The sequence below is a fragment of the Salmo salar genome, chromosome ssa08 (assembly GCF_905237065.1).
Source record: "Salmo salar chromosome ssa08, Ssal_v3.1, whole genome shotgun sequence".
NCBI classification, from domain to species: Eukaryota; Metazoa; Chordata; class Actinopteri; order Salmoniformes; family Salmonidae; genus Salmo; species Salmo salar.
Genome location: NC_059449.1, coordinates 21,403,462 through 21,419,863, shown reverse-complemented (window position 1 = coordinate 21,419,863; position 16,402 = coordinate 21,403,462). Strand labels below are relative to the sequence as shown.

The following is a 16,402-nucleotide window of genomic DNA, read 5'->3' as shown; positions in this document are numbered from 1 at the left end:
CTTTCTTGGGCGCCCTGAAGCCTTCTTCACAACAATTGAACTGCTCTCCTTGAAGTTCTTGATGATCCGATAAATGGTTGATTTAGGTGCAATCTTACTGGCAGCAATATCCTTGCCTGTGAAGCCCTTTTTGTGCAAAGCAATGATGACGGCACGTGTTTCCTTGCAGGTAACCACGGATGACAGAGGAAGAACAATGATTCCAAGCACCACCCTCCTTTTGAAGCTTCCAGTCTGTTATTCGAACACAGTCAGCATGACAGAGTGATCTACAGCCTTGTCCTTGTCAACACTCACACCTGTGTTAATGAGAGAATCACTGACATGATGTCAACTGGTCCTTTTGCGGCAGGGCTGAAATGCAGTGGAAATGTTTTTTGGGGGGATTCAGTTCATTTGCATGGCAAAGAGGGACTTGCAAGTAATTGCAATTCATCTGATCACTCTTCATAACATTCTGGAGTATATGCAAATTGCCATCATACAATCTGAGGCTGCAGACTTTGTGAAAATTCATATTTGTGTCATTCTCAAAACTTTTGGCCACGACTGTATGTTCCTGCTGATCTGGGACCAGGTTAACACCCACCTGGGTCGTTGAAGGGGACCAGGATGTATAATGAAGGTTCCTGCTGGGCTCCTCTCTTACTGTCGATGATGGAGAAGGACACTCTCTTAGCCTCAGTGATGTCGTCACTCATACTGCCTGTGGTGTCGATGACAAAACACAACACTGCCGACTGGGTGATGCCTATTAACCTGGAGGGGGGATGAGAGAGAGCGAGGGAGATTATGGAGTAGGAATTATGAACCAAAAACACCCTTTGTTATCCTAGCTCCTCACAACAGTTTACCGTGACATCTCACTCATCTTATAGTAGTTTAATCCTTGCCCATAGTAGTGATAAAATCCTCCAATTTAACAAAAAACATCACAAATAATCCCCTCTATCCTAAACTTGCCCACCTACTTCCGCCTCTCTCTCTCACCGTAGGAAGTCCTTGTCCACGGCAGCTCCTCTGATGTCCTCAAGTAGTTCTATGGTAGCGTTGATGGCCACGTCGGCTGCAGTGTGGTGGAGGTGACCGTGACTGGACCCCACGTCATCCTTGTTGATGCTCCCTACTGGGTCCCGACCACTGGTCCAGTCAAACAACCCACCGTGGCTACACTTACCTAGGAGAGGGAGAGATGAGTGTGTGAGTTAGTTTGCATCAATGCTCCAAAGTGTCTCAGCGGTCTAAAGCGCTGCATCTCAGTGCAAGTGGTGTCACTACAGTCCCTGGTTCGATTCCAGGCTGTATCATAATACGGCTGTGATTGGGAGTCCCATATGACGGCGCACAATTGGCCCAATGTCGTCCGGGTTTGGCAGGGCTAGCCCGTCATTGTAAATTTGTAAATAGGAATTTGTTCTTAATTGAATCGCCTAGTTAAATAAATAAAGATTACATAAAAGTTTTTTGTTGTTGTATTTATTAGGATCCCCATTAGCTGCTGTCTATTAAGAAGAGGAAAAAAAGGTGTGTGTGTGTGTGTGTGTGTGTGTGTGTGTGTGTGTGTGTGTGTGTGTGTGTGTGTGTGTGTGTGTACCTGCAGGTTTGTTGGAGGAGAACAGGTTGAAGTATCCAGAGGTGAGCAGGCCCTGCTGTAAGACCTCTGGTAGGATGTTATCAGTACAGTTACCTCCCATACAGTTCCTACAGGTTGGAGTACTGGGGCCTGAAGAGGCAGGAGAGGGGGGTAGAACAGGAGTACTGGGGCCTGAAGAGGGAGGAGAGGGGGTTAGAACAGGAGTACTGGGGCCTGAAGAGGGAGGAGAGGGGGTTAGAACAGGAGTACTGGGGCCTGAAGAGGGAGGAGAGGGGGTTAGAACAAGAGAACTATGGCCTGAAGAGGCAGGAGAGGGGGTTAGAACAGGAGTACTGGGGCCTGAAGAGGCAGGAGAGGGGGTTAGAACAGGAGTACTGGGGCCTGAAGAGGGAGGAGAGGGGGTTAGAACAGGAGTACTGGGGCCTGAAGAGGCAGGAGAGGGGGTTAGAACAGGAGTACTGGGGCCTGAAGAGGCAGGAGAGGGGTTTAGAACAGGAGTACTGGGGCCTGAAGAGGCAGGAAAGGGGGTTAGAACAGGAGTACTGGGGCCTGCAGATGGAGGAGAGGGGGTTAGAACAGGAGTACTGGGGACTGAAGAGGCAGGAGAGGGGGTTAGAACAGGAGTACTGGGGCCTGTAGAGGGAGGGGAGGGGGTTAGAACAGGAGTACTGGGGCCTGAAGATGGAGGAGAGGGGGTTAGAACAGGAGTACTGGGGCCTGAAGAGGCAGGAGAGGGGGTTAGAACAGGAGTACTGGGGCCTGTAGAGGGAGGGGAGGGGTTTAGAACAGGAGTACTGGGGCCTGAAGAGGGAGGAGAGGGGGTTAGAACAGGAGTACTGGGGCCGGATGAGGCATGAGAGGGGGTTAGAACAGGAGTACTGGGGCCTGTAGAGGGAGGGGAGGGGTTTAGAACAGGAGTACTGGGGCCTGAAGAGGGAGGAGAGGGGTTTAGAACAGGAGTAAAGGGGGGCCTGAAGAGGCAGGAGAGGGGGTTAGAACAGGAGTACTGGGGCCTGAAGAGGCAGGAGAGGGGTTAGAACAGGAGTACTGGGGCCTGAAGAGGCAGGAAAGGGGGTTAGAACAGGAGAACTGGGGCCTGAAGAGGCAGGAGAGGGGGTTAGAACAGGAGTACTGGGGCCTGAAGAGGCAGGAAAGGGGGTTAGAACAGGAGTACTGGGGCCTGAAGAGGCAGGAGAGGGGGTTAGAACAGGACTACTGGGGCCTGAAGAGGCAGGAGAGGGGGTTAGAACAGGAGTACTGGGGCCTGAAGAGGGAGGAGAGGGGGTTAGAACAGGAGTACTGGGGCCTGAAGAGGCAGGAGAGGGGGTTAGAACAGGAGTACTGGGGCTTGAAGACGGAGGAGAGGGGTTTAGAACAGGAGTACTGGGGCCTGAAGAGGCAGGAGAGGGGGTTAGAACAGGAGTACTGTGGCCTGAAGAGGCAGCAGAGGGGATTCGAACAGGAGTACTGGGGCCTGAAGAGGCAGGGGAGGGGTTTAGAACAGGAGTACTGGGGCCTGAAGAGGCAGGAGAGGGGGTTAGATCAGGAGAACTGGGGCCTGAAGAGGCAGGAGAGGGGGTTTGAACAGGATTACTTGGGCCTGAAGAGGCAGGAGAGGGGGTTAGAACAGGACTACTGGGGCCTGAAGAGGCAGGAGAGGGGGTTAGAACAGGAGTACTGGGGCCTGAAGAGGGAGGAGAGGGGGTTAGAACAGGAGTACTGGGGCTTGAAGACGGAGGAGAGGGGTTTAGAACAGGAGTACTGGGGCCTGAAGAGGCAGGAGAGGGGGTTAGAACAGGAGTACTGGGGCCTGAAGAGGCAGGAGAGGGGGTTAGAACAGGAGTACTGGGGCCTGAAGAGGGAGGAGAGGGGGTTAGAACAGGAGTACTGGGGCCTGAAGAAGGAGGGGAGGGGTTTAGAACAGGAGTACTGGGGCCTGAAGAGGGAGGAGAGGGGTTTAGAACAGGAGTACTGGGGCCGGAAGAGGCATGAGAGGGGGTTAGAACAGGAGTACTGGGGCCTGTAGAGGGAGGGGAGGGGTTTAGAACAGGAGTACTGGGGCCTGAAGAGGGAGGAGAGGGGGTTATAACAGGAGAACTGGGGCCTGAAGAGGCAGGAGAGGGGGTTCGAACAGGAGTACTGGGGCCTGAAGAGGCAGGAGAGGGGGTTAGAACAGGAGTACTGGGGCCTGAAGAGGCAGGAGAGGGGGTTCGAACAGGAGTACTGGGGCCTGAAGAGGCAGGAGAGGGGGTTAGAACAGGAGTACTGGGGCCTGAAGAGGCAGGAGAGGGGGTTTGAACAGGAGTACTTGGGCCTGAAGAGGCAGGAGAGGGGGTTAGAACAGGAGTACTGGGGCTTGAAGACGGAGGAGAGGGGTTTAGAACAGGAGTACTGGGGCCTGAAGAGGCAGGAGAGGGGGTTAGAACAGGAGTACTGGGGCCTGAAGAGGCAGGAGAGGGGGTTAGAACAGGAGTACTGGGGCCTGAAGAGGGAGGAGAGGGGGTTAGAACAGGAGTACTGGGGCCTGAAGAAGGAGGAGAGGGGGTTAGAACAGGAGTACTGGGGCCTGTAGAGGGAGGGGAGGGGTTTAGAACAGGAGTACTGGGGCCTGAAGAGGGAGGAGAGGGGATTAGAACAAGAGAACTGGGGCCTGCAGATGGAGGAGAGGGGGTTAGAACAGGACTACTGGGGCCTGAAGAGGCAGGAGAGGGGGTTAGAACAGGAGTACTGGGGCCTGAAGAGGGAGGAGAGGGGGTTAGAACAGGAGTACTAGGGCCTGAAGAGGCAGGAGAGGGGGTTAGAACAGGAGTACTGGGGCCTGAAGAAGGAGGAGAGGCGGTTAGAACAGGAGTACTGGGGCTTGAAGACGGAGGAGAGGGGTTTAGAACAGGAGTACTGGGGCCTGAAGAGGCAGGAGAGGGGGTTAGAACAGGAGTACTGTGCTCTGAAGAGGCAGGAGAGGGGGTTAGAACAGGAGTACTGGGGCCTGAAGAGGGAGGAGAGGGGGTTAGAACAGGAGTACTGGGGCCTGAAGAAGGAGGAGAGGGGGTTAGAACAGGAGTACTGGGGCCTGAAGATGGAGAAGAGCGGGTTAGAACAGGAGTACTGGGGCCTGAAGAAGGAGGAGAGGGGGTTAGAACAGGAGTACTGGGGCCTGAAATGGGAGAAGAGGGGGTTAGAACAGGAGTGTGTGTGTTGGAGGGGGTGACGGTGTGTGTGGTAATAGCAGTTGTAGCGTTACATCAAAATGACCAAAACTGAGAGTGAGACAGACAGACAGACAGACAGACAGACAGACAGACAGACAGACAGACAGACAGACAGACAGACAGACAGACAGACAGACAGACAGACAGACAGACAGACAGACAGACAGACAGACAGACAGACAGAGTCTGGAAGAAGAGTTTACAGTCTAAGCAGACACCTAGGTATTTGTAGTTGTCTACGTATTCTAAGTCAGAGCCGTCCAGGGTAGTGATGCAGGACGGGCAGGCAGGTGCGTGCAGTGATCGATTGAATAGCATGCATTTAGTTTTACTTGCATTTAAGAGCAGTTGGAGGCCACAGAAGGAGAGTTGTATGGCATTGAAGCTCATTTGGAGGTTAGTTAACACAGTGTCCAAAGAGGGGCCAGAAGTATACAGAATGGTGTCGTCTGCGTAGAGGTGGATCAGAGAATCACCAGCAGCAAGAGCGACATCATTGATGTATACTGAGAAAAGAGTCGGCCCGAGAATTGAACCCTGTGGCTCCCCCATAGAGACTGCCAGAGGTCCGGACAACAGGCCCTCTGATTTGACACACTGAACTCTGTCAGAGAAGTAGTTGGTAAACCAGGCGAGGCAATCATTCGAGAAACCAAGGCTGTCGAGTCTGCCAATAAGAATGTGGTGATTGACAGAGTCGAAAGCCTTGGCCAGGTCAATGAATACAGCTGCACAGTAATGTCTCTTATCGATGGCAGTTATGATGTCGTTTAGGACCTTGAGCGTGACTGAGGTGCACCCATGACCAGCTCTGAAACCAGATTGCATAGCGGAGAAGGTACGGTGGGATTAAATGGTTGGTAATCTGTTTGTTAACTTGGCTTTCGAAGACCTTAGAAAGAGGGTAGGATAGATATTGGTCTGTAGCAGTTTGGGTCTAGAGTGTCACCCCCTTTGAAGAGGGGGATGACCGCGGCAGCTTTCCAATCTTTGGGAATCACAGACGATACGAAAGAGAGGTTGAACAGGCTAGTAATAAGGGTTGCAACAATTTCGGCAGATGCTTTTATAAAGAGAGGGTCCAGATTGTCTAGCCCGGCTGATTTGTAGGAGTCCAGATTTTGCAGCTCTTTCAGAACATCAGCTATCTGAATTTGGGTGAAGGAGAAATAGTGGGGGCTTTTGGCGGGTTGCTGTGGAGAGTGCCGGGCAGTTGACCTGGGTAGGGGTAGCCAGGTGGAAAGCATGGCCAGCCGTAGAGAAATGCTTCTTGAAATTCTCAATTATAGTGGATTTATTGGTGGTAACAGTGTTTCCTAGCCTCAGGGCAGTGGGCAGCTGGGAGGAGGTGCTCTTATTCTCCATGGACTTTACAGTGTCCCAGAACTTTTTTGAGTATGTACTACAGGATGCAAATTTCTGTTTGAAAAAGCTAGCCTTAGCTTTCCTAACTGCCTGTGTATATTTGTTCCTAACTTCCCTGAAAAGTTGCATTTCACGGGGGCTATTCGATGCTATTGAAGAATGCCACCGGATGTTTTTGTGCTGGTCAAGGGCAGACAGGTCTGGAGTGAACCAAGGACTATATCTATTCCTAGTTCAAATTTTTTGGAATGGTGCATGCTTATTTAAGATGGTGAGGAATGCAGTTTCAAAGAATAACCAGGCATCCTCTACTGACGGGATGAGGTCAATGTCATTGCAGGATACCCCGGCCAGGTCGATTAGAAAGGCCTGCTCGCAGAAGTGTTTTAGGGAGCGTTTGACAGCGATGAGGGGTGGTCGTTTGGTCGCAGACCCATTACGGATGTAGGAAATGAGACAGTGATCGCTGAGATCTTGATTGAAAACAGCAGAGGTGTATTTGGAGGGCGAGTTAGATAGGATGATATCTATGAGGGTCCGCGTGTTTACGGATTTGGGGTTGTACCTGGTAGGTTCATTGATAATTTGTGTGAGATTGAGGGCATCAAGCTTAGATTGTAGGATGGCCGGGGTGTTAAGCATGTCCCAGTTTAGGTCACCTAGTAGCACAAGCTCAGAAGATAGATGGGGGGCAATCAATTCACATATGGTGTCAAGGGCACAGCTGGGGGCAGAGGGTGGTCTGTAGCAAGCTGCAACAGTGAGAGAGTTGTTTCTGGAAAGGTGCATTTTTAGAAGTAGAAGCTCAAATTGTTTGGGTACAGACTTGGATAGTAATACAGAACTCTGCAGGCTATCTTTGCAGTAGATTGCAACACCGCCCCCTTTGGCAGTTCTATCTTGGCGGAAAATGTTATAGTTAGGGATGGAGATTTCAGGGTTTTTGGTGGTTTTCCTGGCCGTCTAGCACGTTCGGAACAGAGAGTTAAAGGAGCAGGTTTCTGGGCACGATAGCATAGATTCAAGGCATAGTGTACAGACAAAGGTAAGGTAGGATGCGAGTACATTGGAGGTAAACCTAGGCATTGAGTAATGATGAGAGAGATATAGTCTTTAGAGACCTTTAAACCAGGTAATGTCATTGCATATGTAGGAGGTGGAACAACATGGTTGGTTAAGGCATATTGAGCAGGGCTAGAGGCTATACAGTGAAATAAGACAGTAATCACTAACCAGGACAGTAATGGACTAGGCATATTGATATTAGAGAGAGGTATGCGTAGCCAAGTGAACATATGGGTTCAGTGAGTGGTTGGGCTGGCTGGGGACACAGCGATTCAGACAGTTAGCAGGCCGGTGCTAACAAGCTAGCAGTTAGTAGGCCGGGGCTAAACAAGCTAGCAGTTAGCAGACCGGGGCTAAACAAGCTAGCAGTTAGCAGACCGGGTTAGCAAGCAAGCAGTTAGCAGACCGGGGCAAGCAAGCTAGCAGTTAGCAGTTTATAGGGGTGTGAATTGTGTAGAAGCGATGACAAGTCTATTATCTCCATGCTGGTTGGTCGACTGATAAAAAGAGGGATTGGTTTAGTGTTGACAAACACACACCCAAATACTTCTTTATCAATCCGTGAGGAGAGGTTTCTTTATTTTATGAACAAATGCCTTTATAATGTAGGCGTTTTAGCTACGTGTTTGTGTTGCATGTATTGCATGTATACCTGTATTGTGCCGATATAGGTGGGTATATCTGGGGGTGGTTTAAATAAACTACAGATAGTTCCACACACAATACCTGCCAGGTTCACCAGTTGCAGGTCAGGTCTGATCAGAGTGCTGTACGGCTGTCTGTTCCCCATCTCAACCCAGTTACTGTGGCTGTAGAAATCCTGGAGAGACAGTCACAATCAACTCAACAGTATCAGCACAATCAGTCTTAATCATCTCCCTCTCTCAGCTGTAGTATGTGTGTGTGTGTGCTCACCTGTAGTGTGTGACAGACACATCCCAGTGCCAGCCTGGCCAACAGGAAGCGCCCTCGTTTGACGCTGGCCTTGACCTCCGACACCCCCGCCGTGATCAGGGCCCGCCCCCCCTGGAAGGTCTCACCGTCGAAGTGGTGTGCCTGGCTCACATCATCATCATCATCATGATCATCATCATCATCATCATCACCACCATCATGTCACCATCATCATCATCATATCCATTATCATCACCATCACAATCATTATCCTCACCAATATTACAATCGTCACCATTATCACCATTGTTATCATCCTAATTACCATAATTGTCACCATTATCATTACCGCCACCATCGTCAGCATGATCATCGCCATTATCATAATCCTAATAATCTTCATCATCATTATCATCCTCATCGCTGTTAACATCACCATTATCATAATACTAATCATCATTACCATTATCATAATAATCATCATCATTATCATCCTCATCACTGTTATCATCACCATCATCATCATTGCCATCTCCATCATCATGATCATCCTCATCACCATTATCATCACCATTACCATCATTATCATCAACACCATCCTTCTCGTCGTCATCTTGTCATCCTAACCTTGCTCAGAGCAAACTCCATGTCCACAAGGGCGTTGCTAAGGTACATCTTGACAATGGCGCTCTGGAAGAGGATGGTGGAGACGAGGGTGGAAGAGGAGGAGTCTGCAGAGCAGGCCTTCTGTAGTTTGACAATGGAGAGACTGTCTCCAATCTGTAGAAAGAGAGAGCGAGAGAGAGAAAGAGAGAGAGGTTATTAATTGGTTTGTAGGGGAAACTCACAAGTAAGAGATAAGACGATGTGATGAAATCCTAAAACTTTCAGTCTGGTGAAAATGTCTCAGTATTACATTAATTGCTTTATTATAGAACCAATTACAAAATCATTAGTTCATTTCCAGTAGCTCATTCCTGTGTCACAACATCCACCAATAGTCAACTCACCGGCAGGCTGAAGTCCTGCCCCTGGGCGGCAGCCAGGGCTCGGCAGAACTCGGCAGTTTTGCGTAAAACAGCCCTCTGTGTGATGTCACGGTGTGTGACCGAGCCCCCTCCTGAGATGAGGGGTTTGAAGGCCTGGGTGCCCCCTGGAAGTGACAGGTACAGCGCCATCAGGAGGAGGGAGGTCTGCATGGCAGCATATAAAGTCTTGAGGGTCCAAGGAGAGAGGAGAAGGTCTCTAATAACTCTCTCTTAGTGTGAGATATGATCAGAGTCAATATCAAGTATCTTCCTGGTTCTGTGAGCCTGTTGGAACCTACAGAGACACAAAAGGACAGAGAGCAAACCAAGGAGAGGTTACTCAGGGTTAACGAGCTGTAGTGGGAATGCCTGGGTGGAGATTGGGAATTAAGTGGGAAGCATGAGAGAGACAAGGGAATGAAATGGGAATCATGAAAGAGACAAGGAAATGAAGGGGGAAGCATGAGAGAGACAAGGGAATGAAGGGGGAAGCATGAGAGAGACAAGGGAATGAAGGGGGAAGCATGAGAGAGACAAGGGAATGAAGGGGGAAGCATGAGAAAGACAAGGGAATGAAGGGGGAAGCATGAGAGAGACAAGGGAGGGGAGACAGAAATATTCTCACTTAAGTCCTGACCACATGTCAAATCACATTGTACCATATCACTAAAATAACTTGTAGTTATCTAATAACGCACTTTAAGTAAACTCCAATTTACATAACATTTTCCATTCAGATACTTTACATAAACAGTGCGAAATTAACTAAAGATGAAGTCTAGAAAACACAAAGTTGACTTACAAAAATTCCAACTGAAATGTTGACAGGTATAATTCATTAAAATGACAGTGTTTTACCTGTGAGTCGTGAAGTCCCAATTTCCACGTTGGGAGTGGTGGTGGAAGTAGACTTCAAGTGTGTGTGTATAGTATTCTCTGTGTGCTTGACATTCTTTGTCCTTATCAGTTTGTGTGTGGCCTCATTCTGCTCCTTTATAACTTACTACACCTGGGTGGAGTGACGGGGGGGGAGTCACTCATTCAGTGTTCATGTGGCCGTGACAAAAATTCCCAAACAGAACACTCCTCCAGATACACAGGAAGAGGAGGGCCGTGTGTGTGTGTGTGTGTGTGTGTGTGTGTGTGTGTGTGTGTGTGTGTGTGTGTGTGTGTGTGTGTGTTTGTGTGTGTTTGTGAGTCAGAGCAGTGGGAGGACAGTGGGAGAGGCCTTACTGTCCATATCAAGGAGGTCTGACTTCAGTACACATAAAGGCAGTGTCCCAAATGACACCCTTTTCCTAATATGATTCCCATGAGTCCTATGAGCACTATGAGCCCTAAATGCAGTGCACTATTTAAGGAAAAGTGTGCCATTTGGGACACAGATGAAGTGATGTATCTCATAACAATGTGTGCGAGCTAATGTATCCTTTTCTGGCGTTCCACTGTTTCATCACAATTACCCACAGGGGCGAATCCTAACTTCCACTTAAGTCAAACGTTCACTTAGTAACGCATTGATGTCATATGAAGACTAAATGAAAATTGGACCTGAAGTTAGGATTCACCCTGAAGTGATGTATATGAGAGAGAGAACCAACGGATCCTCCTTTTCTGGCCTTCCGCTGTTCTGACACAATTACCCTGTCAGGTTACTTCTTCATCCATTGCCATGGAAATGAAGGTGAAAGCAAATGACAATCAGGTCACTCCCATTTCCTGTCAATATTCTGGCGGATGGTAACATAGAATTAGAGCGAATCATTCCAGTTCTACATAAAGTACAGAAACAGGATGCTACAGATGTCCAGAAAGGACAAGAACCTTTAAAAGACAGAGAGTGAGACGGAGGAAAGATGGAGAAAAGGAGAGGGACCTGATTGGAAAAACAATACCACAGTCTTAGAAGAGCAGGAGAAAGGTAAAAGTGAACGACAGAGAGTTGTAAAGAGGGAGAGAGAGAGAGGGTTGACAGTTGTATAGAGGGAGGGATGGGAGAGAGAGGGATGACAGAGAGTTGTAAAGAGGGAGGGAGTGGGGGAGAGAGGGATGAAAGAGAGTTGTATAGAGGGAGAGAGAGAGGGATGACAGAGAGTTGTATAGAGGGAGAGAGAGAGGGATGACAGAGAGTTGTATAGTAGGAGGGAGTGGGAGAGAGAGTGATGACAGAGAGTTGTATAGAGGGAGAGAGAGGGATGACAGAGTTGTACAGAGGGAGAGAGGGATGACAGAGAGTTGTAAAGAGGGAGAGAGAGAGAGATGGATGACAGAGAGTTGTAAAGAGTGAGGGATGAGAGAGAGTTGTAAAGAGGGAGGGAGAGAGAGGGATGACAGAGAGTTGTAAAGAGGGAGAGAGAGAGAGAGAGAGGGATGACAGAGAGTTGGTGAGAACAGACACTTCATATTGTTTTGGTATGGAGGTATCTGCTGTCTACTCATAGGTGGTGATGACAGACACTTCATATTGTTTTGGTATGGAGGTGTCTGCTGTCTACTCATAGGTGGTGATGACAGACACTTCATATTGTTTTGGTATAGAGGTATCTGCTGTCTACTCAGAGGTGGTGATGACAGACACTTCATATTGTTTTGGTATGGAGGTGTCTGCTGTCTACTCATAGGTGGTGATGACAGACACTTCATATTGTTTTGGTATAGAGGTATCTGCTGTCTACTCAGAGGTGGTGATGACACGCACTTCATATTGTTTTGGTATAGAGGTATCTGCTGTCTACTCAGAGGTGGTGATGACAGACACTTCATATTGTTTTGGTATAGAGGTATCTGCTGTCTACTCAGAGGTGGTGATGACAGACACTTCATATTGTTTTGGTATGGAGGTGTCTGCTGTCTACTCAGAGGTGGTGATGACAGACACTTCATATTGTTTTGGTATAGAGGTATCTGCTGTCTACTCAGAGGTGGTGATGACAGACACTTCATATTGTTTTGGTATGGAGGTGTCTGCTGTCTACTCAGAGGTGGTGATGACACGCACTTCATATTGTTTTGGTAGGGAGGTATCTGCTGTCTACTCATAGGTGGTGAGAACAGACACTTCATATTGTTTTGGTATGGAGGTGTCTGCTGTCTACTCAGAGGTGGTGATGACACGCACTTCATATTGTTTTGGTATGGAGGTATCTGCTGTCTACTCAGAGGTGGTAATGACAGACACTTCGTGTGTGAATACTCAACAATCACACAAAATACACTAAGGAACAATACACTTACGAGACAGAGAGAGAGAGAGAGAGAGAGAGAGAGACAGTGGTAGAGGGAGAGAGAGAGAGAGAGAGGGAGGAGTCAAAGATGAATAAAATATAATTTCCACTGATTGTCGTAAATAGAGTAGAGAGAGAGAGAGAGAGAGTAAAGTGATAGGAAAACAGGTTGAGTGAAACTATCCCTTGTTTATTTTAACCACCTCCAGATAGTTCCACCTACAACAACTTTAACACATACAACCCAACACCATCCAAAGCCATTAATCCTAAATGAATCCACCTTTATTGTTTGATTGAGAGGTATTTAATACAAAGAACCCATTTTGTTTGAAGAGGGAGTTTACTCTTTCCCTGTTCAGTAACTTTCACAAGCATTGAAAGTTTCTCTACCTTTTCTGATTAACATTTTTTTTGTCTTAATTTTATACCTCATAGTTTTATATCTCATAGTTGTATTTCTCGTAGTTTTATTTCTCAACGTTTTATTTCTCTGTTTCTCACAAAGGTTATGATGAAACAATCCCTGCATGAGTCAGAGCATTCGAAGCATACTTCCACAGAAACAGCACAGTACAGTACAAGATACAAAACAAACAGACTAACAGCCATGTAAAGACCTTGACGTGGAGCCAGATGGAACAGCACAGTACTGGTACAAGTTACAACAGGTCTCTATTGTAAAAGATATCCCAAGGAGAATAACCTGTATAAATAAAGGTTCAATTAAATAATACACATATAGGCTACCAGTAAGAACAGAGTGGAGAATCATGGCTGGAGCCTGACAACATCAGGAACAGAGTGGAGAATCACGGCTGTAGCCTGACAACACAACATCAGGAACAGAGTGGAGAATCATGGCTGTAGCCTGACAACACAACATCAGGAACAGAGTGGAGAATCATGGCTGTAGCCTGACAACATCAGGAACAGAGTGGAGAATCATGGCTGTAGCCTGACAGCACAACATCAGGAACAGAGTGGAGAATCATGGCTGTAGCCTGACAACACAACATCAGGAACAGAGTGGAGAATCATGGCTGTAGCCTGACAACACAACATCAGGAACAGAGTGGAGAATCATGGCTGTAGCCTGACAACACAACATCAGGAACAGAGTGGAGAATCATGGCTGTAGCCTGACAACACAACATCAGGAACAGAGTGGAGAATCATGACTGTAGCCTGACAACACAACATCAGGAACAGAGTGGAGAATCATGGCTGTAGCCTGACAACATCAGGAACAGAGTGGAGAATCAAGGCTGTAGCCTGACAACACAACATCAGGAACAGAGTGGAGAATCATGGCTGTAGCCTGACAACACAACATCAGGAACAGAGTGGAGAATCATGGCTGTAGCCTGACAACACAACATCAGGAACAGAGTGGAGAATCAAGGCTGTAGCCTGACAACACAACATCATAAAATACCTTTTTGCATAGTACCACATGAAAGTTAAACATGTCTTCCAATAAGGTGATTTACAGTATTGCTATGTACTGTACTCTACACACCGCAGTTGAATCAGGATTGGTACTGTAGGTGATAACCGTCTCCAAAATACATTGTTTTCTCATGTTCACCCTCAACAGAAGTCTGTTAAAATACTGAACAAAAATATAAATGCAACATGTAAAGTGTTGGTCCCATGTTTCATGAGCTCAAATAAAAGATCCCAGAAATGTTCCATATGCACAAAAACGTATTTCTCTCAGATTTTGTGCACAGATTTGTTTGCATCCATGTTATTGAGCAATTCTCTTTTGCCAAGATAATCCATCCACCTGGCAGGTGTGGCATATCAAGAAGCTGATTAAACGGCATGATCATTACACATGTGCACCTTGTGCTGGGGACAATAAAAGGCCATTCCAAAATGTGTAGTTTGTCACACAACACAATGCCACAGATGTCTCAAGTTTTGAGGGAGCGTGCAATTGGCATGCTGACTCCAAGAATGTCCACCAAAGTTGTTGCTTCACAAATTAATGCTAATTTCCCTACCATATGCCGCCCCCAACGTCATTTTAGAGAATTTGGAAGTACGTCCAACCGGCCTCACAAGCGCAGACCATGTTTAACCACGCCAGCCCAGGACCTCCACATCCAGCTTCTTCACCTGCGGGATCGTCTGAGACCAGCCACCCAGACAGCTGATGAAACTGTGGGTTTGCACAAGCAAAGAATTTCTGCATAAACTGTCAGAAACTGTCTCAGGCAAACGCATCTGGTGCTCGGCATCCTCATCAGGGTCTTGACCTGACGTTGTAATCGACTTCAGTGGGCAAATGTTCACCTACGATGGCCACTGGCACGTAAATGTGTTCTTCACGGATGAATCCCGGTTTCAACTGTACCGGGCAGTATGGCGTCAGTATAGCGTTGTGTGAGCGAGCGGTTTGCTGATGTCAACGTTGTGAACAGACTGCCCCATGGTGGCGGTGGGGTTATGGGGACAGGCATAAGCTATGGACAACGAACACAATTGCATTTTATCAATGGCAACAAGAATGCACAGAGATACCGTGGTGAGATCCTAAGGCCCATTGCTGTGCCTTTCATCCGCCGCCATCACCTCATGTTTCAGCATGATAATGCACGGCCCCATGTCGCAGGGATCTGTACACATTTCCACGAAGCTGAAAATGTCCCATTTCTTCCATGGCTTGCATACTCACCAGACATGTCACCCATTGAGCATGTTTGGGATGCTCTGGATCGACGTGTACGACAGCGTGTAGTTCCAGACAATATCCACCACCTTCACAAGCCATTGAAGAGGATTAGGACAACATTCCCACAGCCATTGAAGAGGATTGGGACAACATTCCCACAGGCCACAATCAACAGCCTGATCAACTCTATGTGAAGGAGATACTGAATGTTATTCTGATCCACGCCCCTACCTTTTTTTAAGGTATCTATGACCAAAAGATGCATACTGTATCTGTATTCCCAGTCATGTGAAATCCATAGATTAGGGCCTAATGAATTTATTTAAATTGACTGATTTCCTTATATGAACTATAACTCAGTAAAATGTTGTGTTTATTTTTCAGCAACTATTTAGCAACTCCTTTAATCCTAAATGATTTATAGTACATCTTTAGTATAGGATATGTGACTTCAGTGGGAATCGAACCCACCACCCTTACATTGCTAGGGACACATGTTATCAGCTAAGAGAAACATGACCTCAGTTCTTAACCCAGGAAGCACTGTCAATGTGTTTCACCTTTGCTAGATTTTGGAGCACTAGCAATACTGTATGACGTGGTATAATTAATCAATAAGGTCCAAGGGGGTGTGGTATATGGCCAATATACCCCGGCTAAGGCCTGTTCTTAAGCACGACTCAACGCGGAGTGTCTGCATACAGCCCTTAATATTGGTATATTGGCCATACATCACAAACCCCTGAGGTGCCTTATTGCTATTATAAACTGGTTACCAACATAATTAGAGCAGTAAAAATACATATTTTGTCATACCCGTGGTATACAGTCTGATATACCACAGCTGTCAGCCAATCAGCATTCAGGGCTGGAACCACCCAGTTTATAACACAACCTCAGTTATTGTAACTTTAGTGACACAGGTGAGAAGTACAACAATGGCACCATTTTATCCAAACACATCATAAATAACGAGTGTTGACATTCTGAACGGCAATCCATTAATCTTTATCAATGGCAACATTCTCCTGAACAAACACTGTTAATCATGTGACTTATTTGTGTCTTATGGAGTGTGTCCAGTATGTGTGTGTGTGTGTGTGTGTGTGTGTGTGTGTGTGTGTGTGTGTGTGTGCGTGCGTGCGTGTGCCTGCGTGCGTGCGTGTGCCTGCGTGCATTAGAATGGGACCTGTATTAATCTGTGTGAACACACATCCGTCTTCAGATATAACTGTTGGATTAGGTTCTACCTATACAGTGGCTGGACTCCACCATCAACTATACAGTCAGTGGCTGGACTCCACCATCAACTACACAGTCAGTGGCTGGACTCCACCATC

At 47.4% G+C, this 16,402-nt stretch overlaps 1 protein-coding gene across 1 annotated transcript; it reads right to left on the bottom strand.

Moving 5' to 3' along the window:
• Nucleotides 1-578: 578 nt before the first annotated feature.
• Nucleotides 579-10,155, bottom strand: LOC123744171 (von Willebrand factor A domain-containing protein 7-like). Its single transcript, XM_045722619.1, has 8 exons — nt 10,014-10,155; nt 9,138-9,450; nt 8,755-8,907; nt 8,149-8,289; nt 7,960-8,053; nt 1,595-1,723; nt 991-1,177; nt 579-759 (listed from the first exon to the last, which is right to left on the bottom strand). Exons 2-8 carry the CDS (start codon nt 9,324-9,326, stop codon nt 579-581), a joined length of 1,074 nt encoding a protein of 357 aa, XP_045578575.1. The 5' UTR covers nt 9,327-9,450; nt 10,014-10,155.
• Nucleotides 10,156-16,402: the final 6,247 nt, after the last annotated feature.